The sequence below is a fragment of the Myxocyprinus asiaticus genome, chromosome 30 (genome assembly GCF_019703515.2).
Source record: "Myxocyprinus asiaticus isolate MX2 ecotype Aquarium Trade chromosome 30, UBuf_Myxa_2, whole genome shotgun sequence".
NCBI classification, from domain to species: Eukaryota; Metazoa; Chordata; class Actinopteri; order Cypriniformes; family Catostomidae; genus Myxocyprinus; species Myxocyprinus asiaticus.
This window is the reverse complement of record NC_059373.1, coordinates 19163692-19190214: the sequence shown is the minus strand read 5'-3', so window position 1 is coordinate 19190214 and position 26523 is coordinate 19163692. Positions and strand designations below refer to the sequence as shown.

Genomic DNA, 26523 nt, shown 5'->3' with positions numbered 1-26523 from the left:
ACATAATTAACACATCTCTACTTACAGGCACCTTTCCCACAGCATTTATGCAGACTCGAGTAACTACACTTCTTAAAAACCTGCGCTTAACCCCACACAAGTACAAAATTACAGACCAGACTCTCTACTCCCATTCATGGCAAAAACTGTTTAAAGGGTAGTTTTCAATCAGATCTCTGCTTATCTCTCACAGAACAAGCTGCTACGTGACAATCAGTCAGGCTTCAAAAGTGGACATTCCACCGAGACTGCCCTGCTATCTATCACCGAGTTGCTGAGACAGGCGAGAGTGGGATCCAGATCATCCGTCCTTATTCTACTGGACCTATCTGCAGCATTTGGCACAATCAACCATCAGATCCTCCTGTCCACCCTATCTACTCTGGGCATCACAGGAACTACCTATTTCTCAGGTAGGTAGGCTGGAGTGGTGAGGTGTCCAAGTCACATCACTTAATTACTGGGGTGCCTCAGGGCTCAGTGCTTGGAACACTTCTCTTCGCTATATACACAACATCACTGCGACCCATCATTCAAGCACACGGGTTCTCTTACCACTGCTACGCTGATGACATAGAGCTCCACTTGTCTTTCCAGCCCAATGACCCCTCAGTATCGGCTCAAATATCGGCCTGTTTGGCAGATATCTCAGGCTGGATGAAGAATCACCACCTGCAACTCAACCTAGCAAAAACTGAGCTCCTCGTTGTTCCAGCCAACCCTGCTCTTGAGCACAACATCACCGTTCAGCTGAGTTGATCCACAAGAACACCTTCCAAAACGGTCAGAAATCTAAGGGTTATCATCGAAAACCAACTCAATTTCACCGACCACATCTCAAAGACAGCACAATCATGTAGATTTACACTCTACAACATCAGGAAAATAAGACCCTTCCTTTCTGAACAAGCCACACAACTCCTTGTTCAGTCACTTGTCATATCTGGACTGGATTACAGTGACGCTCTCATTGCCGGCCTTCCTGTATGCGCAATTAGGCCTCTGCAAATTATCCAGAATGCAGCAACACATCTGGTCTTCAATGAACCACAGAGAGCCCATGTTACACCACTCCTTGTCTCTCTATAATGGCTGCCGGTTGCTACACGTATCAAGTTCAAGGCTCTGATGCTGGCATACTGAACACTCACTGGATCTGATACAATCATTCCTAAATTTTTTCCTGCAGAATTACGTTCCCACCAGAAGCCTGCAGTCAGCTAATGAGCAGCGTCTTGTACCAACACAAAGAAGCACCAAATCACTTTCCTGGACTTTCGGCTTCACTGTACCTCGGTGGTGGAATGACCTTCCCAACTCCATCCGTGAAGCAGATAACCTTTCTGTCTTCAAAAAATGGCTGAAGACACATCTTTTCCATGAGCACTAGACTCATAATAATAATTAAAAATAATTAAACAAATAAATATTTATTAATCTTGTTGCACTCTAAACTGTCTTGGATTATTCAACCTCCCACTTACACTTTGGGAAATGTTTAATGTTACTTGAATTGGTGCTATTTTAGTACATTTCTGTTTTTATCCTATGTAATGCTTTGGAAAATGTTTTTTTTCTTTTGAAAAAATGTTGTTTTCTTTCCCAAAAATGAAATAATGCATTTTGACAGGAATAGAAATAAAGTCCAATTTTAGCACTTTCAAAATCTGCAATTAATCACGATTATCTATGAAAAAAATATATTTGATCGCAATAAAATATTTTAATCGACTGACAGCACTATTATTTATTTACACAGATGAGCCAAAACATTATGACCACTCACAGGTGAAGCAAATAATATTTTTTTGTAATTAATATTTTTTATTAAATCTTATAATAACAAGAAACACACACATACACTATATTGCCAAAAGTATTCGCTCATCTGCCTTTAGACGCATATGAATTTAAGTGACATCCCATTCTTAATCCATAGGGTTTAATATGACGTCGGCCCACCCTTTGCAGCTATAATAGCTTCAACTCTTCTGGGAAGGCTTTCCACAAGGTTTAGGAGTGTGTTTATGGGAATTTTTGACCATTCTTCCAGAAGCGCATTTGTGAGGTCAGACACTGACGTTGGACGAGAAGGCCTGGCTCGCAGTCTTCGCTCTAATTCATCCCAAAGGTGCTCTATCGGGTTGAGGTCAGGTCTCTGTGCAGGCCAGTCAAGTTCTTCCACACCAAACTCGCTCATCCATGTCTTTATGGACCTTGCTTTGTGCACTGGTGCGCAGTCCTGTTGGAACAGGAAGGGGCCATCCCCAAACTTTTCCCACAAAGTTGGGAGCATGGAATTGTCCAAAATCTCTTGGTATGCTGAAGCATTCAGAGTTCCTTTCACTGGAACTAAGGGGCCAAGTCCAGCTCCTGAAAAACAACCCCACACCATAATCCCCCCTCCACCAAACTTCACAGTTGGCACAATGCAGTCAGACAAGTACCGTTCTCCTGGCAACCGCCAAACCCAGACTCGTCCATCAGATTGCCAGATGGAGAAGCGTGATTCGTCACTCCAGAGAACACGTCTCCACTGCTCTAGAGTCCAGTGGCGGCGTGCTTTACACCACTGCATCCGACGCTTTGCATTGCACTTGGTGATGTATGGCTTGGATGCAGCTGTTCGGCCATGGAAACTCATTCCATGAAGCTCTCTACGCACTGTTCTTGAGCTAATCTGAAGGCCACATGAACTTTGGAGGTCTGTAGCGATTGACTCTGCAGAAAGTTGGTGACCTCTTTGCCTCAGCATCCGCTGACCCCGCTCTGTCATTTTACGTGGCCTACCACTTCGTGGCTGAGTTGCTGTCATTCCCAATCGCTTCCACTTTGTTATAATACCACTGACAGTTGACTGTGGAATATTTAGTAGTGAGGAAATTTCACGACTGGACTTGTTGCACAGGTGGCATCCTATCACAGTACCATGCTGGAATTCACTGAGCTCCTGAGAGCGGCCCATTCATTCTTTCACAAATGTTTGTAGAGGCAGTCTGCATGCCTAGGTGCTTCATTTTATACACCTGTAGCCATGGAAGTGATTGGAACACCTGAATTCAATTATTTGGATGGGTGAGTGAATACTTTTGGCAATATAGTGTATATATATATATATACACACACACACACACACACACACACACACACAACATTTAAAGCCCCCAACCCCGCCTCCCCAAAAAACAATCCTGTGATCACACATAAGTAAATATATACATAAACACATGTAATAATCATACTCACTTAAAAACTATACTACGATACTCTCTTCACACCCCACCCGAGAGCCCCCCCAAAATTCCAAATACCTGCCCCATTTCCAGACAAACAAATCTAAATCACCCCCGTGTTCCCAATGACACCTCCTCATAAGCCACTACCCTCCCCATCTCTGTGCACCACTCCGGATATGGGGGCGCACCAGTTGACCTCCAACCCCTCAAAATAACCTGTCTGGCGATCATCACACAGGTCAGAACCCAGTTCTCAATATGGCCATCCCCCACATCGATAACCACCCCATCGCCCAGAACACAAAGTCTGGGGCAAAACGAAACCCGAGTGCCCACCACATCGCACGCAAAATTCTGAAACTTTGACCAGAATATCTGGATATCGAAGCGAATAATGTTGATCATCTCCTAACAAGGCCACATGTCAAGATCTGAGTATATTAGATGGTAAACGAACAATCAGTTCTCGTAGTCAACGTGTTGAACGCAGGAGAAATGGGCAGGAGTAAAGATCTGATTTTGACAAGGGCCAATTGTTATGGCCAGACGACTGGGTCAGAGCATCTCTGAAACAGCAAGGCTTGTGGGGTGAGTACCTAGGGACATTGGTCTGAGGAGGAACAAACCACAAACCTGCGACAGGGTGTTGGGCGCCAAAGGCACTTTGATACACCATGTCTGAACCGACAGAGGGTCTACAGATGTCACAGAAAATTTGAATGATGGTTACGAGAGGAATGTGTCACAACACACAGTGCATCGCACCTTGCTGCGTATGGGGCTGTGTAGCCGCAGACTGGTCAGAGTGCCCGTGATGACCACAGTCCACCATTGAAAGCATCTACAATGGGCACGCGAGTGTCGGAACTGGACCTTGGAGTAGTGGAAGAAGGTCACCTGGTCCGATGAGTCCCGTTTTTTTTTTTTTACATCACGTGAACAACCGTGTACGTGTGCGCTGTTTACCAGGGGAAGTGATGGCACCAGGATGCACTGTGGGAAGATGACAAGCCGGTGGAGGGAGTGTGATGCTCTGGGCAATGTTCTTGCCACCTACCTAAACATGGTTGCAGTCCAGGTACACCCCTGGTATTCCGTGATGGCAGTGGCCTCTTTCAGCAGGACAATGCGCCCTGCCACACTGCACACATTGTTCAGGAATGGTTTGAGGAACATGAAGAAGAGTTCAAGGTGTTGCCCTGGCCTCCAAATTCCCTAGATCTCAATCCAATTGAGCAACTGTGGGATGTACTGGACCAACAAGTCCGATCCACGGCGGTTCCACCTTGCAACTTACAGGACTTGAAGGATCTGCTGCTAATGTCTTGGTGCCAGATACCACAGGACACCTTCAGGGGTCTTGTAAAATCCATGCCTTGGCGGGTCTGCACTGTTTTGGCGGCATGCGGAGGACCAACATCATATTAGGCATGTGGTCATAATGTTTTCTCTCATTAGTGTATATATATATACACACACACACATATATATGTATATATATATATATATATATATATATATATATATATATATATATATATATATATATATATATATATATATATATGATGAAATACATACATCATAAATTACAAAATAGACTAAGTAGAGGATATTACCCAAATATTTGTAAATTTTTATTATGATAACAGATGACTTTCTTATTATTACTATCAGGGTTTGTACAGATGCTTCAAAGTTAAATTCAAGGACTTTTCAAGCACATTTTTATTTGTTTTCAAGGACTATGCACGAGATGTCATTAAAACAAATTCTTTATTTGTTCATTTTAAATAAAAATATTTTATTAATTCAGTTAATTTATTTTCATAAAACACCACTTATTACAAGTACAACATATCTCAATGTGCATCTTTAACTACATATTCTCACAGTAACAGTTCTTGGTTCATTCATGACGAAACTGATGTGCAATTGTAGTGTGCTCCCTTAAAAAAGCACTTCGCTTTCCAACAAAAGTGAATAACTGGGTCTGTAAACAGTAGTTCACATGACTCATGTGTTATGTTCCATGTTTTCTAAAGTCACACAACAGATGTACGGGTTGATGGTCTCAGACGCAGAGGCAACTGGGATTTGTCCTCCGCCACCTGGATTGAGGCGAATCACTACGTGACCACGAGGACTTAAAGCACACTGGGAATTGGGCATTCCAAATTGGGAGAAAAAGGGGAAAAATCCCCCCCCCCCCCGCCCCCCCCCCCAAAAAAAGGTTCGGTTATAGAATGATGAAAGCTTTTTCATGACAAAAAAAGTCAAGGGACATGTTTGTCAATATATTTTGATATTGACCCAAATGTTGTCAGAAATAACCTATTTTTCTGAGACACAAATCTTTCTGTACACAAGGGGGCATTAGATGGCTCACAAAACTGAATCCTCCATTGATCTGCATTCAAATCTCGTAACGTTTTACATCTCATCTAATTTTTTCACCTGGAGAGTAATTTTTAAATAAAACTGATAGTTGTAAGGATTCATACTTGTTAAATCTGCCACAGCAGTATCTATAAAATATATATTTTTTTAAATCCTCCAGTAACAATTGATTGTGAAAATGTAAAAATGGCTATTTTCAAGGGTTTTCCAGGACTTAAATTTGTAAAAGCCAAATTCAAGTACTTCAAGCACCTTGTAGGAACTCTGTACTATGTATGCATTGTTGAATGACCAACTTATAAAATGAGAGGTATATAAAAATGTCAATTTATAAATTGATAATTACCACTAGGGATCAATAACAAGCAGGGGAGTGAACTGTTTTTTAATATTTTCCTTTTTATGACTTTATAAAACTAAAACAGCATGGTTTATGAGACTGGGTTAGAGGGGTGCCCTTACTTAATGGTTCCCTCTGGTACATCAGGGATAATAGCAGAGGTGTGGCCCAGCACGTATCCGGGGATCCAGCCCTCGGCGGCCGGGCATTGGTCAGTGGCGGCACGGAATACCAGGAACATGTTCTGCTGATTGGAGGCAAGGATCTGCACCACCTCCCCCTGACCAACATTAATCTCATCCTCTTTCAGAGCCACATAGTCCTGAGTCACCAACATGGTGGAGATATTGCTGCTGCTGCTGCTTTCACTCTGTGAACACACACAAACACAAGTCTTAGTATTAGATACACTCACACCTTTAATACAGAACAAACTCTTTTATTAATAAAAGCAACAAATCAACTTTAATTCATGCCTGATTTGTATACCTTTTTCTTTTAGGTTATAAAAAATTCTGTAACAACTCCCACCCTCAAACAGTTCTTCAGTCAATCATTCCCAATAGCAGCACAACTACACGATGGCTATGTTCAGAAAAGCATACCACACTTACTATTTCTGCAGTGTAGAGTATACATAAAGTGCACAGTATATGTAATAACAGCATTTATAGAATACCCAGAAGACCGTCTACTTTGCCAAAACATGCATTATCCACAGTTTTCCTGACCAACCACTGGGTGGTACCATGTTGATTATAATTTTTAAATATGATTTTTAGTTTTGCTGGTTCCGGTCTCCATAAGACACAATGCAAAAAATATCTGAACGAGTGATCCAGACGGAGAACAATAACCATTTTAAGTGTTAGTTGGAGTAAAAATAAGTTCAACATGTGCAGTTGTTGGCTGTCATAATAATTTGAAGTAGTTAATGATTTCAGTGCAACTAACCTTGGACCATAGCTTTATGTCATCTACACAGTCAAAAAATGCTCATCGAAACTCTATAAAATATCGGCACTATTGATCCACGTGTTTTTTTTTATTTGGCATTATTCAACATTTAATACACTAAATATCACATTATCCGCTAAAAATATCCGCCGATGTGAGTGAAAACATTGGAGAATGAAAAACAAATACAGGCTTACATTATAAATTGTGGAACACTTCTGCTTTCAGGAAAAGGTGGATACAACTGTGCTTGTAACCATGTCCCACAAAATGTAATGCTCTCAATGCATTTAACACCTCCTTGACTCATTGTTTGATAGTACTGCCAAAAGTTTTTAGACTAAATTGGATTACAAATGCAATATAACCACTTGAATTTCTGAGAAAAGTGGTTGCCACTTGTGTTAATGAAACTTGCTACATGATGAGGTCATGTGCCAACAAATGTAGCCTAATTGCCAAATGTAATCAAACATTTTTACATTCAGCATACTGTTTGACTTACTATTATCAGCATAACAGAAGGCAACATAGTGTATGCTGAACTGCTAGTATTCTATTCAGAACATAGCCCATGTTTTAGATAGCAGCATATTTATGATTTGATTAGCATATTACATGTGAACTGGCAAGTGTACTACAGTGAAGTCATGCATTCTTAAACTAGAAAAGAGTCACAAAAGAGATAGAGAAAGAAGAGTGAGAGATATGAATCCATGTTAGTTAGTCTGTTATACAGATGTGACTTGTCTAAAATTCTGAACTACTGTAGGTCACATGCTAGACAGAATCAAAGTATCCAGAGATGTGTCTTGCATGCTAGTCCTTAAAACAAGCTGATTCTCAGAAGAAAAACTTGTAAAGACCCCACACAGAGAATGTTGCTTTGAGGTTGGCGAGAGCGTTTATGGCTTTTAAAAGAAGGGGAAAACTTTTTCTTGTTTTACAACTCCATTAACACACAGTAACTGAAGTTAGTATTTAGCTGAAAGCAGAACTGGGTTAGATTTCAGAGATGCAGAGCAAGGATTTGTTGGAGATCCACAGAGTAAAAACCAGGTTAGGAGAAGCAGAAATCAGACAGAATCCAGGTGGGTTAGAGAGTCATTCATGAGGGAAAACAGGAGCAGAGACCAGCTGAAGCGCTGTGGTCGGCTGGGAGACTGGAGAGAGTCTCTTACCCCGTTGCTCTGAGTGGACTGGACAGACTGCTCACTGGCAGAAGAGCAGGTGCTCATGCGGTCTGCATCTTTACTCTGAGTGGAATGCCGGTGACTTTGGTTCTGATTCTGCCGGCCCAGCGAGTCACATGTCTCCCCAGGGAAGGTGAAAGTACCAGGCCTGCTGGCAGGGGAGGCAGGTATGGAGCTCCAGGAGTTGGAAGTAGAAGGGGTGGAGGCCCCAACTGTCTTTGGCCCAGGACAGCAGGTTGGGATGGAGTCTTTGAAAGCCGGTGTGGCTCTTGGGGAAGCCATTGGTGAAACAGTGCCAGGTCTGGGTTTGACCAGAGTGAGTGGGGCCACGGTGGCACGAGGGATCTGGGCTGGGGCTGCTCCATCCCTGCTCTCTTTGGAAGCACTTTCTGTAGAGTCAGTCTGTTTGGGGTGAGGGCTCCCAGGAACCTTCAATTTAGAGGGGTCTCCATGCTCTGTGGCACTAGAGGGTGAGGGACCCTTAGAGAGAGGTCTTGGGGACATACCTGATATTTTGTCTGGGCCGTCAAGCTCGTGGCCTCCAGCCCCCAGGGCGGGAGAGTGATGACGAAGGGGCTGAGGCAGGCGTGAGGGCTGGGGGATACGGGAGGGACGGGAGCGGGAACCGGACCCAGCCGGGGCTCCTCCAGGGGCCATTCCTTGACCCCCACTCCCTCCAGCCTGAACACAGCTGACTGAGACACCAGGTCCATCTACATGGTTCCTTTGGTACTCTAGTGGAGATGAAAGCGCTGGAAAAAAGACCAGCAGAAAGGACAGAACTCATTATATTAAACCTTATATCAGCACCAGAAGATAGACCAATATAATGGCCAGGCAGATTAATAGGCAGATATTTGGCAACTTTGGGATTGTGCCTGCTAGGACAACTAACAGTAGTGGGTGTTCCACCTTCAGTGTCAGTTCAAAAATCATTATTTTTGTTTGTTCGGTTTAATGTCTTGGCATGTGTTTAATATATGTAAAGGTGTTATGTGCTGAACAACACCAGCAGAATTAATATTGCTAATGGTTGCCGTACCATTGAGGAAATTGCGTTGACTCTCCAAGATTTGAGTGATCTGCAGAATCCAGACCTGTCGAACTCCAGGGTGGCTTGAATGCAGAATAAAGGCCTCTGTGCTGCCATTAGACATTCTGGATGTGAGTGCAAACTTACAGGTGTCTCCATCCACAATATCCTCCAGCCCCAGACAGCTCATCTATATACAAGCATTTTTTGGGTAAACTTTATTTATGAAGTCTTCACTTTGTCACTTATCAATGAATGTAACAAAGCCAGATACCAAAAACCCAGAGAGATTAGGCTGTCTGTACCTTGATGCTGTATTTGTACAAGTAGCCAGGCACTGAGAAACCTCTCTTTTTATCTAAAGGTTCACTGAAGATGACAATCTGCTCAAAGAGAAAGACTCTTCTCTCCTTCATCCTGTTCAGCAAACCTCCATCGGGTTCAGCCACCATGAAGGTGTCCTGCAGGAGGAGACGCCCCTGAGCGATGATCTTACCCTGAGAGGGACAGAGAGAGTCATTTAGATGAACTTATGTTAAACAGGGTTACTGTTCCAAAATAAAAATTCACAAATAATAAAAATCCTGTAGTAGTAAGGAAATAAACAAAAAATAAAAAACATTTAGGTAAAAATATCATTTTAAAATAATTGAAAACATTTAGATGAAATAATGATGTTGAGTCCTAAACTGATTCCTCATCTAGTAAATATACTGTATATATAAATATATATAATAAAATATCTAAAAACGAAATAGAAAAGTGTCCATGAAATAAAAACTAAACTGAAACCAAGAACCCATAGTTGAAATGAAAAAATAAAACAGAAAATTACAAATTTAATACATGAAATCACATCAAAGTAGTTTCATTATCCACCGCAATGATTTATTGACATACAGTAAAGAAGGTAACAGAGATGGTTTCTTACATCAAATCCCTGGAGTCTACCAACATTCATCATGTCGTTGCATCTTTTTGGTACAATGCACATGACCTCAACTGCTTTCTACAACACAAGAACACAGTATGAAGACATATTCCAAAACGAATATATATATATATATATATATATATATATATATATATATATACACACACACACACACACACACACACACACAGGTCAAAAGTTTTGAAATACTTGACTGAAATGTTTCTCATAATCTTAATCTTTTGATCTGAAGGCGTATGCTTAAATGTTTGAAATTAGTTTTGTAGACAAAAATATAATTGTGCCACCATATTCATTTAATTCATTATAAAACTCAAATAATAAAAATAATTATATAAATAATAATAAAGCAGCCAATAAGTGCCCAACATAGATGGGAACTCCTTCAATACTGTTTAAAAAGCATCCCAGGGTGATACCTGAAGAAGTTGGTTGAGAAAATGTCAAGAGTACATGTCTGCAAAATCTAGGAAAAGGGTGACTACTTTGAAGATGCTAAAATATAACACAGTTTTGATTTATTTTGGATTTTGTTTAGTCATAACATAATTCCCATATTTCCATTTCTGTTATTCCACAGTTTTGATGACTTCACTATTATTCTAAAATGTGAAGAAAAATTATAATAAAGAATGAGTGTTTCAAAACTTTTGACCGGTAGTGAATATAAACTATATAAAAAATATATAAACTACCAACACTATAAATAAAAACTAATCTAACCTCCAATTCTAGTGATTCAATTCCAGCTTTCTTGGAGAATTTGAGAAAATCCTGGAAATAAGACAAAGCAATATTGTCAGAACCATGACCAGACTAACAACTCTGAAAGTAAGTGTGAAACGGTGAGACTGCAGTGGACTGGAAAGACAAAAACCTTCAGCAGCAGCTGGTACTTCATAATTCTCTGCACAGGTTTAATGAGCAGATCAGTGATCTGAAGCCTGTGACTCAGACGCTGCTTCAGATCCTGCAAGAACATAAGGAAATGCACGCTCTAGAACAGGCTGAAATACATGGTGGCAACATTAAAATCAGAGCAGTGGCTTCAGTTACATACCTCAAAATAGGTGTCAATGTACTCTGAGACAATGTGCTCAGATCTGGGTTTGTTCTGGCAGTAAACAATGTACATGTGCAGCCTCCGTTCCTGAAATGCACAAATAGTTAAAAACACACAATATTATATTATAGCAGATACATTTATAAAGATGGGAAAGCATACATGTTTGACGAACAGAGGGCCTAGCCGGTCAGGGTCCTCAAGGCACTTCTCAAGCTCTCCCAGAAAGAAACTGGAACATCAGAGATTATAGTTAGTCTTAGCTGTCTTCACATTGCCATCTACTGATAGAAAATTACATTGTCGGCCAATGTGACGCCACATTGTGGATACATACTTTTTGTGCCAGTCAAATATTTGCTGGATGTTGCCGAAAACAATCTCATCTTTGCCCTTCATATCATCTGGGACTCCGTCTTCTCTCATCCTGGTCATGTAACCCTGTCAGACACACATCACCACATCAGAGACAGGACGGACTTCAGATCTAGCCACATAATCACTCTCTGTATCTCAGAATTCAGTTAGCAGGAGATTCGCTCACCTCAACAACCAAACTAAGATCCCTCACATAGTCCCTCTCTGTCTCAACCAGTTCCAGAAGCACATAACTAAACACAAAGTGAGGTGACAGGTGTTACTGAGACTGACAGTGAATGAGTAATAAAAAAAAAAAAAAAAAAAAAAAAAAAAGGATGGATAAGTGATTCAGCAGCACTGGCACTAGTGACATACTGGCGTCTCTTGAGGGAGCCGGTCCTGCGTTCCTCTATCTCATCGATTGGGGATGAGGAAGACAGAAGGGAGTTGTCAGAGGGGTTGAAAGAGGGGCTGCTGCTGTCCCTCTGTTCCACAGACAGAGAGCTGGGTCTATCCTCCAGAGCCTGTGTTGACATGAGACACTGACAGTTACCCAGAGTGCACAGTGAAACAATCCTCATAGTGTTCATTAAATCAACAGACACACTGAAACACATCTGGGCACTTCTTACCATCTTGCTTTTGACCAGCTCCTCAATGGCACTGACTAGCTCAGCAGCGCTGGGGGTCTCAGAACTGGAGGGACGGACAGAGAGACGGGAAGAGGTCTGCAGAGATAAAGAAAGTGAAAGAAGGAAAAAGGCAAGACTGAATGACACAGGACAAATTAACCATATGGAGCTAAACTGGAGTCAGGTTTCATTCAGGTATGTATTTACAGTGCATCCGGAAAGTATTCACAGCGCTTCACTTTTTCCACATTTTGTTATGTTACAGCCTTATTCTAAAATGGATTAAATTCATTATTTTCCTAAAAATTCTACAAACAATACCCCATAATGACAATGTGAAAGGAGTTTGTTTGAAATCTTTGCGAATTTATTAAAAAAAATAAAATAAATCACATGTACATAAGTATTCACAGCCTTTGCTCAATACTTTGTTGAAGCACCTTTGGCACCAATTACAACCTCAAGTCTTTTGGAGTATGATGCTACAAGCTTGGCACACCTATTATCCCATTCTTCTTTGCAGGACCTCTCAAGCTCCATCAGGTTGGATGGGGAGCATCGGTGCACAGCCATTTTCAGATCTCTCCAGAGATGTTCAATCGGGTTCAAGTCTGGGCTCTGGCTGGGCCACTCAAGGACATTCACAGAGTTGTCCCAGAGCCACTCCTTTGTTATCATGACTGTGTGCTTAGGGTCGTTGTCCTGTTGGAAGATGAACCTTCACCCCAGTCTGAGGTCCAGAGCGCTCTGGAGCAGGTTTTCATCAAGGATGTCTCTGTACATTGCTGCATTTATCTTTCCCTCGATCCTGACTAGTCTCCCAGTTCCTGCCGCTGAAAAACATCCCCACAGCATGATGCTGCCACCACCATGCTTCACTGTAGGGATGGTATTGGCCAGGTGATGAGCGGTGCCTGGTTTCCTCCAGACATGCCGCTTGCCATTCAGGCCAAAGAGTTCAGTCTTTGTTTCTCATGGTCTGAGAGTCCTTCAGGTGCCTTCTGGCAAACTCCAGGCGGGCTGTCATGTGCCTTTTACTGAGGAGTGGCTTCCGTCTGGCCACTCTACCATACAGGCCTGACTGGTGGAGTGCTGCAGAGATGGTTGTTCTTCTGGAAGGTTCTCCTCTCTCCACAGAGAAATGCTGGAGCTCTGTCAGAGTGACCATCAGGTTCTTGGTCACCTCCCTGACTAAGGCCCTTCTCCCCCAATCGCTCAGTTTGGCCAGGCGGTCAGCTCTAGGAAGAGTCCTGGTGGTTCCAAACTTCTTCCATTTACGGATGATGGAGGCCACTGTGCTCATTGGGACCTTCAATGCTGCAGAAATTTTTCTGTACCCTTCCCCAGATTTGTGCCTCGATACAATCCTGTCTCGGAGGTCTACAGACAATTCCTTGGACTTCATGGCTTGGTTTGTGCTCTGACATGTACTGTTAACTGTGGGACCTTATATAGACAGGTGTGTGCCTTTCCAAATCATGTCCAATCAACTGAATTTACCAAAGGTGGACTCCAATCAAGTTGTAGAAACATCTCAAGGATGATCAGTGGAAACAGGATGCACCTGAGCTCAATTTTGAGTGTCATGGCAAAGGCTGTGAATACTTATGTACATGTGATTTTTTTCATTTTTTATTTTTAATAAATTTGCAAAGATTTCAAACAAACTTCTTTCATGTTGTCATTATGGGGTATTGTTTGTAGGATTTTGAGGAAAATAATGAATTTAATCCATTTTGGAATAAGGCTGTAACATAACAAAATGTGGAAAAAGTGAAGCGCTGTGAATACTTACCGGATACACTGTATGTCCTAGTTTATCTTCATTCTCTCCGTTCTAGGATGTTTATACAGTTTCAGTTTGTAATAAACTACATTATCTTCATGGCATCCATTAGTAACACTAATATTATCATGTGTCTGGCATCACACCATTGTGAACAGGTGCGAAATCTGCACTTGTAAACAGTCTCTGGTCCATATACTGTATACATTTGATAAATAAGGAATGTACCACCAGTCTGTTTTATTCTGCGATAATGACCGGCTGACTGAACGATATCCCGTTTATAACATGGATACTTACCAAATATATAAATATAAGGTCATAAAATACTGATCTTAGTTGAATTTATGTATTATCTTGTCTGTAAATTAGCTCACCCAAATAAAGTTTACCCAAAATTCTCTCATGTACTCGCACTCATTCCATCCCAGATGTGTATGACTTACTTTCTTCTGCTGAACACAAATGAAGATTTTTAGGAGAAGATTTCAGATCTGTTGGTCCATACAATGCAAGTAAGTGCTGACCAAAACTTTGAAGCTTCAAAAATCACCTAAAGGCGGCATGAAGTTTATCAATACGACTCCAGTGGTAAGCTCGATTGCACATCCTAATGCCATCTAGTGCTCTGCGCATGTATCAATCACTAAGTGTAATCGAGCTTGAAATCAATGGAGTCTTATTGATTACTTTTATGCTGCCTTTGTGTGCTTTTTGGAGCTTCAAAATTTAGGTCACCATTCACTTGCATTGTATGGACCTACAGAGCTGAGAAATTCTTCTAAAAATCTTAATTTGTGTTCACCAGAACAAAGACAGTCATTCACATCTGGGATGGCATGTATGGAAGTAAATTCATGTCTAAAGTCTTTGAAGCATACTAGCATGTTGAACTGCTCTAATCGAAAAAATAAATGCATTGTATTGTAAGTGTTTGAATTTAAATGCATTGAATTTACAGTGTTTGCATTTAAATGTGTTGCATTTACAGTGCTTGCATTTTGGGAGGATGAAATTTAACGTTGTATTTTTAAGCATTGAATATTTCATTTGGAAACATTTCACAACTAATTTCATTATTAAAAATTCAGCAATAAATATTCACCTTCCAAAGTTCATTTCCAAAATATTCAGTTCATTTGAAAATACGACAGGTAAAATTCAGCCCGTTTTATTTCACTTAACAAAATTTGCTTCCTCAAATTTAGTGGTTTAAATTCAGTTGGAAATTCATTCTTCTACAACCAGGAACTGCAGGAAAAGCAGCAGAGTACCGATGCACAATCAAAACCTGATGCTATTCGTTCTCACCAGTAGGTGGTGCAATGCAATCAGTTGTTGACTGCTGAAGACCAAAGATACAGGTAGAGAGAAGAACCATGTATGTTTTGATAGTTTGTTTTGTTTTTTTTAAATTGTTCATGGGTAGAAAATAGATAAATATTTGATTTGCACATGTGGGTGGGCATGAAACGCACCTTTCCACTGATTGGTCAAGCCATCATCAGTTCCTCAATGCCGTGCATGTTACGTTAAATGAGATCAAATGACTAATGACTATTCGACAACGAAAATTTTTGTCGACAATATTTTTTTGTCGACTTTGTCGATAACATCGAGTAATCGTTTCAGCCCTAACCAGGTTTTACATTCACTGATTCAAAAACTTAATTTAGAAAAATAAATAAATGTGTGATGCATTTTATGAAATAGAAAAATGACAATACCGTGTGCACTCAGTTTCCGGCTACATTAAAGCCCCTTATTATGATTCACATTGCGTGCGTTCACAAATCTATCTGAAACCCCATCTTACCAAAGTCATCATTATTTCTTTAATTAAATGCAGTGATCGTCATTAACTTTTGGCATCTTGGCAAGGTTACATATAATTTCATGCTTGTCAGTATTTCCGCATTATTGTCATGTTGAGAAGACAAACTCCTGGACATTTTGGCCAAGGTTTCAGTGTTGAACAGGACAGCTCCTATAAAAAAAACATTTAAGTTCTACTTCTGTTTTGGGAAACAGGCGTTCTCTATGTAAAATAATGAGGGGCGTTAATTAAGATGATCATAAAAGTTAACGTTGCAACTTGTTATCGGGAAACTCAGCCTAAATTATTATTTGTTGTAAAAAATACACATTAATTTATTACCACTTATCCTATGTAAGGTTGTGAAGGTGCTGCAGCCTATCCCAGGAACATGTTTTTTTTTTTTCTTTTTTCAGAGATGTCTCTGCTAGAAATTAATATAATCAGAATCAGAATGAGCTTTATTGCCAAGTATGCTTACACATACAAGGCATACAAAAATGGCAGCAAGACATAGATAATAATAATAAAAATAATAAAAATAAAAACTAATTATACACATACATACAGAAACACAAACACATACATGCACACATACACATGGGTAGTGCAAATCTAATACAATCTGTTATGTACAGTGTAAATACAAATCTGTTATGTACAGTGTAAATACAAATCTGTTATGTACAGTGCAAATTTTTATTTTATTTTATTTTTCAGGAGGAATGAAAAGGCAGAAGAGGTTGGATGTTGGATAAATATAAGAAAGACTAAACTGTGTATTGCACATAGTTATTGCTCAATGGGGCAATTTAACTGTTCATGAGATGGATGGCCTGAGGGAAAAAACTGTTCCTGTGCCTGACGGTTCTGGTGCTCAGAGCTCTGAAGCGTCGGCCAGAATGCAACAGTTCAAAAAGGTAGTGGGCATGGTGAGTGGGGTCCAGAGTGATTTTTCCAGCCTTCTTCCTCACTCTGGAAGTGTATAGTTCTTGAAGGGGGGGCAGGGGGCAACCAATAATCCTCTCAGCAGTCCGAACTGTCCTTTGTAGTCATCTGATGTCTGATTTCGTAGCTGAACCAAACCAGACAGTTATTGAAGTGCAGAGGACAGACTCAATGACAGCTGAGTAGAACTGTATCAGCAGCACCTGTGGCAGGTTGAATTTCCTCAGCTGCCGAATGAAGTACAACCTCTGCTGGGCCTTTTTCACAATGGAGTCAATGTGGGTCTCCCACTTCAGGTCCTGTGAGATGGTAGTGCCCAGGAACCTGAATGACTCCAATGCTGCCACTGTGCTGTTTAGAATGGTGAGGGGGGTCAGTGTTGGGGTGTTCCTCCTAAAGTCCACAATCATCTCCACCGTTTTGAGCATGTTCAGCACAAGGTTGTTTTGACTGCACCAGACAGCCAGCTGTTTAACCTCCCTTCTGTATGCAGACTCATCATCATCTCGGATGAGGCCGATGACAGTGGTGTCATCTGCAAACTTCAGGAGCTTGACAGAGGGGTCCTTGGCGATGCAGTCATTGGTGTAGAGGGAGAAGAGTAGTGGGGAAAGCACACTTCCCTGGGGGGCACCAGTGCTGATTGTACAGGTGCTGGAAGTGAGTTTCCCCTGTCTTACAACCTGCTGCCTGTCCGTCATGAAGCTGGTAATCCACTGACAGATAGACATGGGAACAGAGAGTTGGTGTAATTTATTCTGGAGTATAGCTGGGATGATGGTGTTGAAAGCTGAACTGAAGTCCACAAAAAGGATCCTTGCATATGTCCCTGGTCTGTCCAGATGTTGCAGGATATGATGCAATCCCATGCTGACTGCATCATCCACAGACCTGTTTGCTCGATAAGCAAATTGAAGGGGATCTAGAAAGGGTCCAGTGATGTTCTTCAGGTGGGCCAACACCAGTCTCTCAAATGATTTCATGACCACAGACGTCAGGCGACAGGTCTGTAGTCATTAAGTCCTGTAATTTTTGGTTTCTTTGGGATGGCGATGATAGTGGAACGTTTGAAGCAGCATGGGACTTCACACTGCTCCAGTGATCTACTGAAGATCTGTGTGAAGATGGGGGTCAGCTGGTTAGCACAGGATCTAAGACAAGCAGGTGAAACGCTATCTGGGCCATGTGCTTTCCTTATCCTTTGTTGTCGAAAGACGCCGCTCACATCATCTTCACAGATCTTAAGTGCAGGTTGAGTACCAGGAGGGGGGAGGAGGGGGGTTGCAGGAGGTGTTGGTGTTTGTGTGAATTGAAGGTCAGAGTGGGTGTGGGGTGTGAGACTGGGCCTTTCAAATCTACTGCAGAACACATTCAGGTCATCAGCCAGTTGTTGGTCCACCACAGGGTTGGGGGCAGGAGTCCTGTAATTCGTAAGTTGTTTCATGCCACTCCACACTGATGCAGGGTCGTTAGCTGAAAACTTGTTATTCAGCTTCTCGGAGTATCTTCTTTTAGCCACTCTGATTCCCTTATTCGGTGTGCTCCTGGCCTGATTGTACAAGACTTTATCCCCAATTCTGTAAGCATCCTCTTTGGCCTGACGAAGCTGCCTGAGTTCCGCTGTAAACCATGGTTTGTCGTTGTTAAATGTTAAATAAGTCCTAGTAGGAATGCACATATCCTCACAAAAACTGATATATGATGTAACAGTATCCAGATTGGTGTCTGCAGCCTCAAAAACACTCCAATCAGAGCAGTCAAAGCAGGCTTGTAGTTCCAGCTCTGCTTCGTTGGTCCATCCCTTTACAGTCCTTAATACAGGCTTAGCAGATTTTTATTTCTGTCTGTAGGTTGGAAGAAGATGAACCAGACAGTGATCAGATAGTCCCAAAGCTGTTTGCGCGCCTGCTCGTCTCCCTCGCCTGCGTCTCATGGCGCATTTAAACAACACAGCCGCGCCTCCGACTAAAATGTCAAACAAAACGTCCGAATATTCAAAATCCGGGAAAAGATTGACTGGTGTATGCTGTCGAATGTTCAGCAGTTCGTCTCTGGTAAAACTGACTGAAAAAAAGATTACTAAACACAGGACAAACAAAGAAAAATAACAAAACAATAGAAGCGCTCCACACAGAGGTGGCCATCCGTGGCACCATCATGATGTACAATACGTATAATGTTAGCATAGATAAGATTATTTGAATGTTTATTCAATTTTTTATGTCTGTCAATACACTTCTGATTTTAAATATCCTCGACTGTGTAGAAGTCCTTGGTTTTTTGGAAATATTTACTTCAGCACCGACATTAATATGCAGATATTTACGTAGTTCGGGAAACTCGATAACATTTTTATTTGTATTTTTTTGGTAAAACAAGGCTCAGTATTCACCATGGTACAATGTTAGATAAAAAAAATACCCGTTTCAGCAAATCATATTAATGGAATAATTGCATATTAATTTAATCCACCTGTTAAGGATGTTTCCCTGTCTTGATACGGCCCATGTAGCTGGGATAGTCTCCAGTACCCTCGTGACCTTAACTGGGTAGGCTGTAAATTAATGTGTATTTTTTTTTACAACAAAAAAATTTCATGCTGTCTGAGACTAACCCTTAGCACTGACCAAATTAAATTCAACTTCAAACATTCTTGACTTAATTGTTTAGTGTTTTACATGTACAGAAACTTAAACAGAGAGTGCAAAATAATAAATCCCATATCCATACCACATTTTGAAATAATAATGACATACTTATACTACTAATAATATTCATGTTCAGATAATTCTAGCCATTTCTGAAACTCCAACACACTAAAGAATATGCATTTTCCTATTTCCTGCTTTGTAGTAACACTACAAGAATAAATTACAACCATTATAATAAATATTTGTATTAACATTTATTATACATTATATTCATTATAATGTTATTATATTAATTTTCTGTCAACTATTAATATGAAAAGTCTATTAGAGGAACACATGACATGGTGTTTCTACAAGACACATATTGAATTCAGTGTTACTGTGTCAAAGTTCAACATCTTTAAGCATGTTCTCTTCAAGTCAAGCATCTAGATAAAGGACTCACATGCATGACTTGTCAGACAAACAGAATAATATTTTGCATTTCATTTGATCGCCTCTCAATTTCTCCTGCTCTCGTTTTTTTGCTTACAGCTCATTAAATTATGGATTGCATCTCTTGAGCGTGGCAGCGTGATGGGGCACGGCGCACAGCGCAGAGGGAACATTTGGGCGAATTCCAATCAAAAGTGATCATCCCTATGCCCTACTCACTACAAAGGACAAAGCGCTTGATGTGGGCTCTCTAAAGAGAGCATGGCATTACATTTTGAATGTACCCTTCACTAAAATTCTTGTAAAAGGGCCCTTTGTGAAAAAATAAATGTTCTTTGTTTGGAACGACTCTTCGAGTGGTGTCCCCTTCCTGAAGTGCACTTCAATGCAGTTTGGAAAATGCCCATTACCTCCACCCAGAAGACGTGTCCTAGATTTTACAATAGCAAAGTAGACATCAGATGCATTTTACAAGTTCTTTGTTGCAACGCTGTCAATTTGCTACATTTGTGGATTTTCCAAGATAGAAACAAAGATTATTGCTCACATGTGAATGGTTTCAAATTTCTAATTGCAGATGCGAGCGCACTGCGCAGCTCTGGTCCTCGTTTCCTAAAAGCATCATAAGCCTAGATCCTAGAATACATCTTACGATTCATCTTAGTTTTGCCTCCCGTTTCCCAAAGCCATCGCAACTTAAAACTTGAAAATGCTCATAGATTTAGTGCTCTGAAGTAATCGTACAGAGCTGAGAGCATCTTAATAGACAAGGGCTGGGTTTCCCGATAACGTTGCATCTTAAGCTTTAACAATCATCACAACTAACGTCGCTCGTTATTTTATGATGGAGTAACAACTGTTTCCCAAACCAGCATGTAGATCGCTCGTTATTTTACGATGGAGTAACGGCTGTTTCTCAAACCAGCATGTAGATCGCTCGTTATAAAGTAGAACTTAAGTGCTTCATTACTGGAGCTGTCCAGTCCAAAGGTGCTGATCACTTTGGCCAGTATGTCCATGTGTTTGTCTTCTCAAAATGAAAATAAGGTGAAACACTAACAAACATGCAGTTGTTTGTAACCTTATCAAGGGACCGAAATTTATTATCTAACTATTACAGAATTGAATGAAAGGACTAATGATGGCTTTAGTAAGACGGAGTTTCAGATGTGTTGATGCTCAATCATAGAGATTAATGAATGTGACGCAATAAATGCATGTAATGTGAATGTACGCGATGTGACTCATAAGGGGCTCTCACGTGGCCTTAAGTTTTTTGGCTGGAAACTGAACAAATGCACACAGAACAGGATTCTGCCCATCTGGCACCAACAATCATCCATGTGATTATTTAATTAGCAGTTCGTGTGGCAGCAGTGCAGTGCATAAAATCATGCAGATACAAGCTTCAGTTAATGTACACATCAACCATCAGAATGGGGAAAAATGTGATCTCAGTGATTTTGAGCGTGGCATGATTGTTGGTGACAGACTGGCTGGTTTGAGCATTTCTGTAACTGCTGATCTCCTGGGAAGACACAATATCAGCCACTTTGTACCAACTCGTGCACAAAAGGTTGGCCTATTGTTTGTTGATTAAGACCTAATTAATTTTCATTTATTCATTTATTATTTTTATTGTAATATATTATTTTATTTAATATTCTCACTTTTTCCATTTCTGCTCATTTCTTTTCAAATTGAAAAACAAACTATCAAAACGGCTGGTCTTTCTACCTGTAGCTTTGGTCTTCAGCAGTCAACACCAGATTGCATTGCACCACTTACTGGTGAGAACGAATAGCACCAGGTTGAGATTGTGCATCGGTACTCTGCTGCTTTTCCTGCAGATCCTGGATGTAGAAGGTTTATTTTCCAACCGAATTTGAACCACTGAATTTGAAGAAGCAAATTTTGTTAAGTGAAATAGAACGGGTTGAATTCGTATTTTCAAATGAACTGAATATTTTGGAAAAGAACTTTGGAAGGTGAATATTTATTGTTGAATTTTTAATAATGAAATTAGTTGTGAAATGTTTCCAAATGAAATATTCAATGCTTAAAAATACAACGTTAAATTTCATCCTCCCAAAATGCAAGCACTGTAAATGCAACACTTAAATGCAAGCACTGTAAATTCAATGCATTTAAATACAAGCACTTATAATACAATACATTTATTTTTCCGATTAGAGCAATTCAACACGTTTGAAGATGTGTCATGAATTTACTTCCATAGGCATGAGGGTGAGTAAATGATGAGAGAATAAAACATTTTGGGTGAACTATTCCTTCTACGTGTCCCATCAGAAAAACAGTCCATTGCAATCTAGAAAACAACCAGCCTAGCAACAGGACGAACACTGCAACAATATTACAATAATGAATGATTACTATTACTCTACAATCCAAGTTACTTTTTCTATGGACTAGTTAGCAAACATATTTAGCTACAATGTTACATGTTTTTCACTCTTTTAAGTTTTCTCTCATCCAGCTCACTGTTTTTATATGTAAGATGCTGCAAATTAGCCATTTTAACATAGACAAAGTAGCAGCAGTATAATTTTTCATTCATTATAAATAATACTGAACATTCAATGTGCCTTAAAGGAGTATTCAGGAGTGCTCACCCTCATGTCGTTCCAAACCTGAATGACTTTCTTCTGCGTAACACAAAAACAGGAATTCTGTAGGATGTCCTGTTTGTTGATTTCAATACAATGACAGATAGTGACTCACTTTATAGATTTAAAAAGGACCCAAAAGTGTCATAAAAGTAGTCCATGCATCTTATTTTTCTGAAGACATATGATAGGTTTTAATAAAAAACAAAAATGTTATTTTACAGTGAAAATCTTGACTCTTGCCATAGCTCTCCATTAAGCGTTCATGAGTGTTTGAGAGAAGCTTGTTCGTGTGCTTGCGCGATAACTTTTGTTGGTTTTTGCTTCCAGTTTAAGCGCGAGCCATTGTGAACAAGCTTTTCATGAATGCACAAAGGACAGCTATGGCAGAAATCAAAATTGCCCACTGTAAAATCTTCTAAAATAATCTTGCAATATGACGCACGAGTTGCATTGACTACTATTATGACACCATTTGGTCCTTTTTTTAAGCTTTAAAGTGAGTCACTATCAAATTACATTGTACTGAAACCAGTAAACAAAATTCCTTCAAAATTCCTCCTTTTGTGCAGGTTTGAAACGAAATGAGTAAATGATGACAGAATTTTCATTTTTGGGAGAACTCTTCTTTAAATCTCCTAACAAATCCACCCCAAATGAACCATTATGTCCTCTTTTTGACATTATGAACCACAGACTTCAGGTTGAAAATAGTTTGATGCTCGACACACTGCACCTGAGATTTGAAACAACTGAGTGTTTCTTTACTTTAGGCTCTTTCAAAACTGGCAATCAGGAACATTCAAATAGAAATAGAGGGAAATCCAGCAGAAAGTCTCACCCTTGCTGTGCCTTCCAGACTTTCCAATTTGTGTCTGGGAGTGGCCTCGGGTCTGCTTAACTTTTATAGGCCAATCAGATAGCAGAGTGGATAATGAGGGGATAAGCACAGAGGGGGGGAGGGGGGGGGAGGTGAATGGGCGGGGTTTGAATTGAACGGTTGGTTAAAGGGGTAAAAGTGAGGTTGGTTTCTGAGATTCAGAGTCATTGTAAAGGCACATGACCTTTCTACCTAGTCCATTGCTCCCTCATGTTGACGCTTCCATACACCTGTCTCGTCTTAAGTGCCCTGTGATACTCTGAAGCTGCATTTAGATGTTTAAGGAACCCGATCCGATAAAAAAAAACTGCACCTTAGAACGACGCAGATTGGACAACAATCAATTAAAAGGCCAAAAATATATATGTGGGACTAAATCATAAATATAAAACTCTGCATAAAACACCAACGTAAAAAGTACAAAATTATAAGAAAAAAAAATGAAAGGATGAATAAGGGCATTTTGAGCTTCTAAGTTTAAATCAGAAAGATTTAAACAGCAGAAAGAGGAAATCTTGTTTAGATGAAAGTGGAATAATGAAATCAAACCAAAAAGAGGGATCTGCTTTTAAATAGCACTACTTCAAACAGGAAGTCTACAGAGATTCTTAGGAAGTGGTCGGCTTCTAAATCTCTACCAACAAAAGCAAGAACCAAAATTGACACCAAAATCAAAGTAGAAAGAAAGGGGGTCTCAGATCTTTTGATAAGCCGGTTGTTATGGGAAAAGAAAGCAATGAGAAATGACATGAAAGGAGGGAGACCAGAAAGGGAGGAATCAGATGGAGAGATATGGGAACTGAGATAAAACAAAGACAGGACACAAATCAACATAATGCTATGGCAAACAATACAGCCCAAACAAAACAAAAGAGAAAAACAAATTAGTGTCACAAGCTGTTCTTGAGCAGGGATGAGCCCAGCTATAACTGGAGCATTTCATCAAATTGTGACCATTATAGAAGAGACAGGAACATTTTTGTACAAGCTGAAGAATCTATTTTGGAGCTGAGCAATTACTATTATTAATTACAATTATTAATTACTAGTTTGTCTTCTAGCCATCACACAAGATCTCAATATGTTGAGAGAAACAGATTTACAATGCATGCACTGTAGTCACTACAAGATCAATTTAAATTTTCTATTTAGCAGGTAATGTAAAACTGAAAGTGAAAGTTAAGACTGCATAACCCAGGTGTAGATACTATTAAATTAAAGGGTTATGGCATAAAGAAGCTTTGAACAAGCTTGAGGTTTTCTAACCAGGTTGAGGTTTAAAGGTTGCTTTGGACAGGTAGCACTAAACAAAACCAAAACTTAAATAAATAAATAAATAAATAAAATAAATAAATAAAAAAAATAATGAACAAAACCTAACTACCTAGTGAATCTCACTCGCATCAACCCTCCCACCATCACTCATTCTCAGCCCTACCCAGGCTCTGCTCTGCCTTGGTTCAGCTCACCTTGTCATCCTGTGCGTCAGGCTGGAGGAGGCTGTGCTGTTGGATGGCCATGGGTGGAGGAAGAGGCACAGTGTCAGGACCTTCCTCTCCCTCTTCCTCCCCACAGCTCTGCATGCCCGATGATGATGACTTGGAGAGGGTGCCACTGCTAAGGCCCTCATTGCGCACCCTCTGTGCAGGTTTGGGCGGAAAAAACAATATATATTTTTTTTTAATTTAAAGAACTGCAACAATACTAAACTGACTCATAAGAACAGCAAAAGTGCTTTAATCACAAATTATAATCTAAAATGAGATTTTTATTTCATAACATATAACATGACATAAATTATATTACACACATATACATACATACATACATACATTTTATATATATATATATATCAGTTGTGCTCAAAAGTTTGCATAGCCTGGAGGAAATTGTGAAATTTTGGCATTGATTTTGAAAATATGACTGATCATGCAAAAAAACTGTCTTTTATTTAAGGATAGTGATCATATGAAGCCATTTATTATGACATAGTTGTTTGGCTCCTTTTTAAATTATAATGATAACAGAAATCACCCAAATGGCCCTGATCAAAAGTTTACATACCCTTGAATGTTTGGCCTTGTTACAGACACACAAGGTGACACATACAGGTTTAAATGGCAAATAAAGGTTAATTTCCCACACCTGTGGCTTTTTAAATTGCAATAAGGGTCTGTGTACAAATTGTCAATGAGTTTGTTAGCTCTCACGTGGATGCACTGAGCAGGCTAGATACTGAGCCATGGGGAGCAGAAAATAACTGTTAAAAGACCTGCATAACAAGGTAACGGAACTTTATAAAGATGGAAAAGGATATAAAAAGATATCCAAAGCCTTGATAATACCAGTCAGTACTGTTCAATCACTTATTAAGAAGTGGAAAATTCGGGGATCTCTTGATACCAAGCCAAGGTCAGGTAGACCAAGAAAGATTGCAGCCACAACTGCCAGAAGAATTGTTCGGGACACAAAGAAAAACCCACAGGTAACCTCAGGAGAAATACAGGCTGCTCCGGAAAAGACGGTGTGGTTGTTTCAAGGAGCACAATATGATGACACTTGAACAAAAATGAGCAGCATGGTCGAGTTGCCAGAAAGAAGCCTTTACTGCGCCAATGCCACAAAAAACAACACCTTGACATGCCTCACAACTTCTGGCACACTGTAATTTGGAGTGACAAGATCAAAATAGAGTTTTATGGTCACAACCATAAGCGCTATGTTTGGAGAGGGGTCAACAAGGCCTATAGTGAAAAGAATACCATCCCCACTGTGAAGCATGGTGGTGGCTCACTGATGTTTTGGGGGTGTGTGAGCTCTAAAGGCACGGGGAATCTTGTGAAAATTGATGGCAAGACGAATGCAGCATGTTATTAGAAAATACTGGCAGATAATTTGCATTCTTCTGCACGAAAGCTGCGCATGGGACGCTCTTGGACATTCCAGCACGACAATGACCCTAAGCACAAGGCCAAGTTGACCCTCCAGTGGTCAAAGCAGAAATAGGTGAAGGTTCTGGAGTGGCCATCACAGTCTCCTGACCTTAATATTATCGAGCCACTCTGGGGAGATCTCAAACATGCGGTTCATGCAAGACGACCAAACACTTTGCATGACCTGGAGGCATTTTGCCAAGACGAATGGGCAGCTATACCATCTGCAAGAATTTGGGGCCTCATAGACAACTATTACAAAAGACTGCACACTGTCA

General features: G+C 40.3%; 1 protein-coding gene across 7 annotated transcripts in view; it reads right to left on the bottom strand.

Moving 5' to 3' along the window:
• Positions 1-26523, bottom strand: part of trioa (trio Rho guanine nucleotide exchange factor a) — a 183684-nt gene that overhangs the window by 6418 nt on the left and 150743 nt on the right. For 6 of the 7 annotated variants that reach the window (XM_051664228.1, XM_051664229.1, XM_051664231.1 and 3 more), the window contains 14 exons: positions 24782-24952; positions 12170-12265; positions 11913-12061; positions 11722-11788; positions 11515-11618; positions 11340-11409; positions 11175-11264; positions 10992-11084; positions 10838-10888; positions 10091-10168; positions 9465-9656; positions 9169-9349; positions 8115-8878; positions 6099-6346 (listed from right to left, as the gene is read on the bottom strand). In XM_051664228.1, the coding sequence (XP_051520188.1) occupies positions 6099-6346; positions 8115-8878; positions 9169-9349; positions 9465-9656; positions 10091-10168; positions 10838-10888; positions 10992-11084; positions 11175-11264; positions 11340-11409; positions 11515-11618; positions 11722-11788; positions 11913-12061; positions 12170-12265; positions 24782-24952 (2354 nt within the window). The remainder of the gene's footprint in view (positions 1-6098; positions 6347-8114; positions 8879-9168; positions 9350-9464; positions 9657-10090; positions 10169-10837; positions 10889-10991; positions 11085-11174; positions 11265-11339; positions 11410-11514; positions 11619-11721; positions 11789-11912; positions 12062-12169; positions 12266-24781; positions 24953-26523) is intronic. The other variant, XM_051664230.1, reaches the window with a different exon arrangement.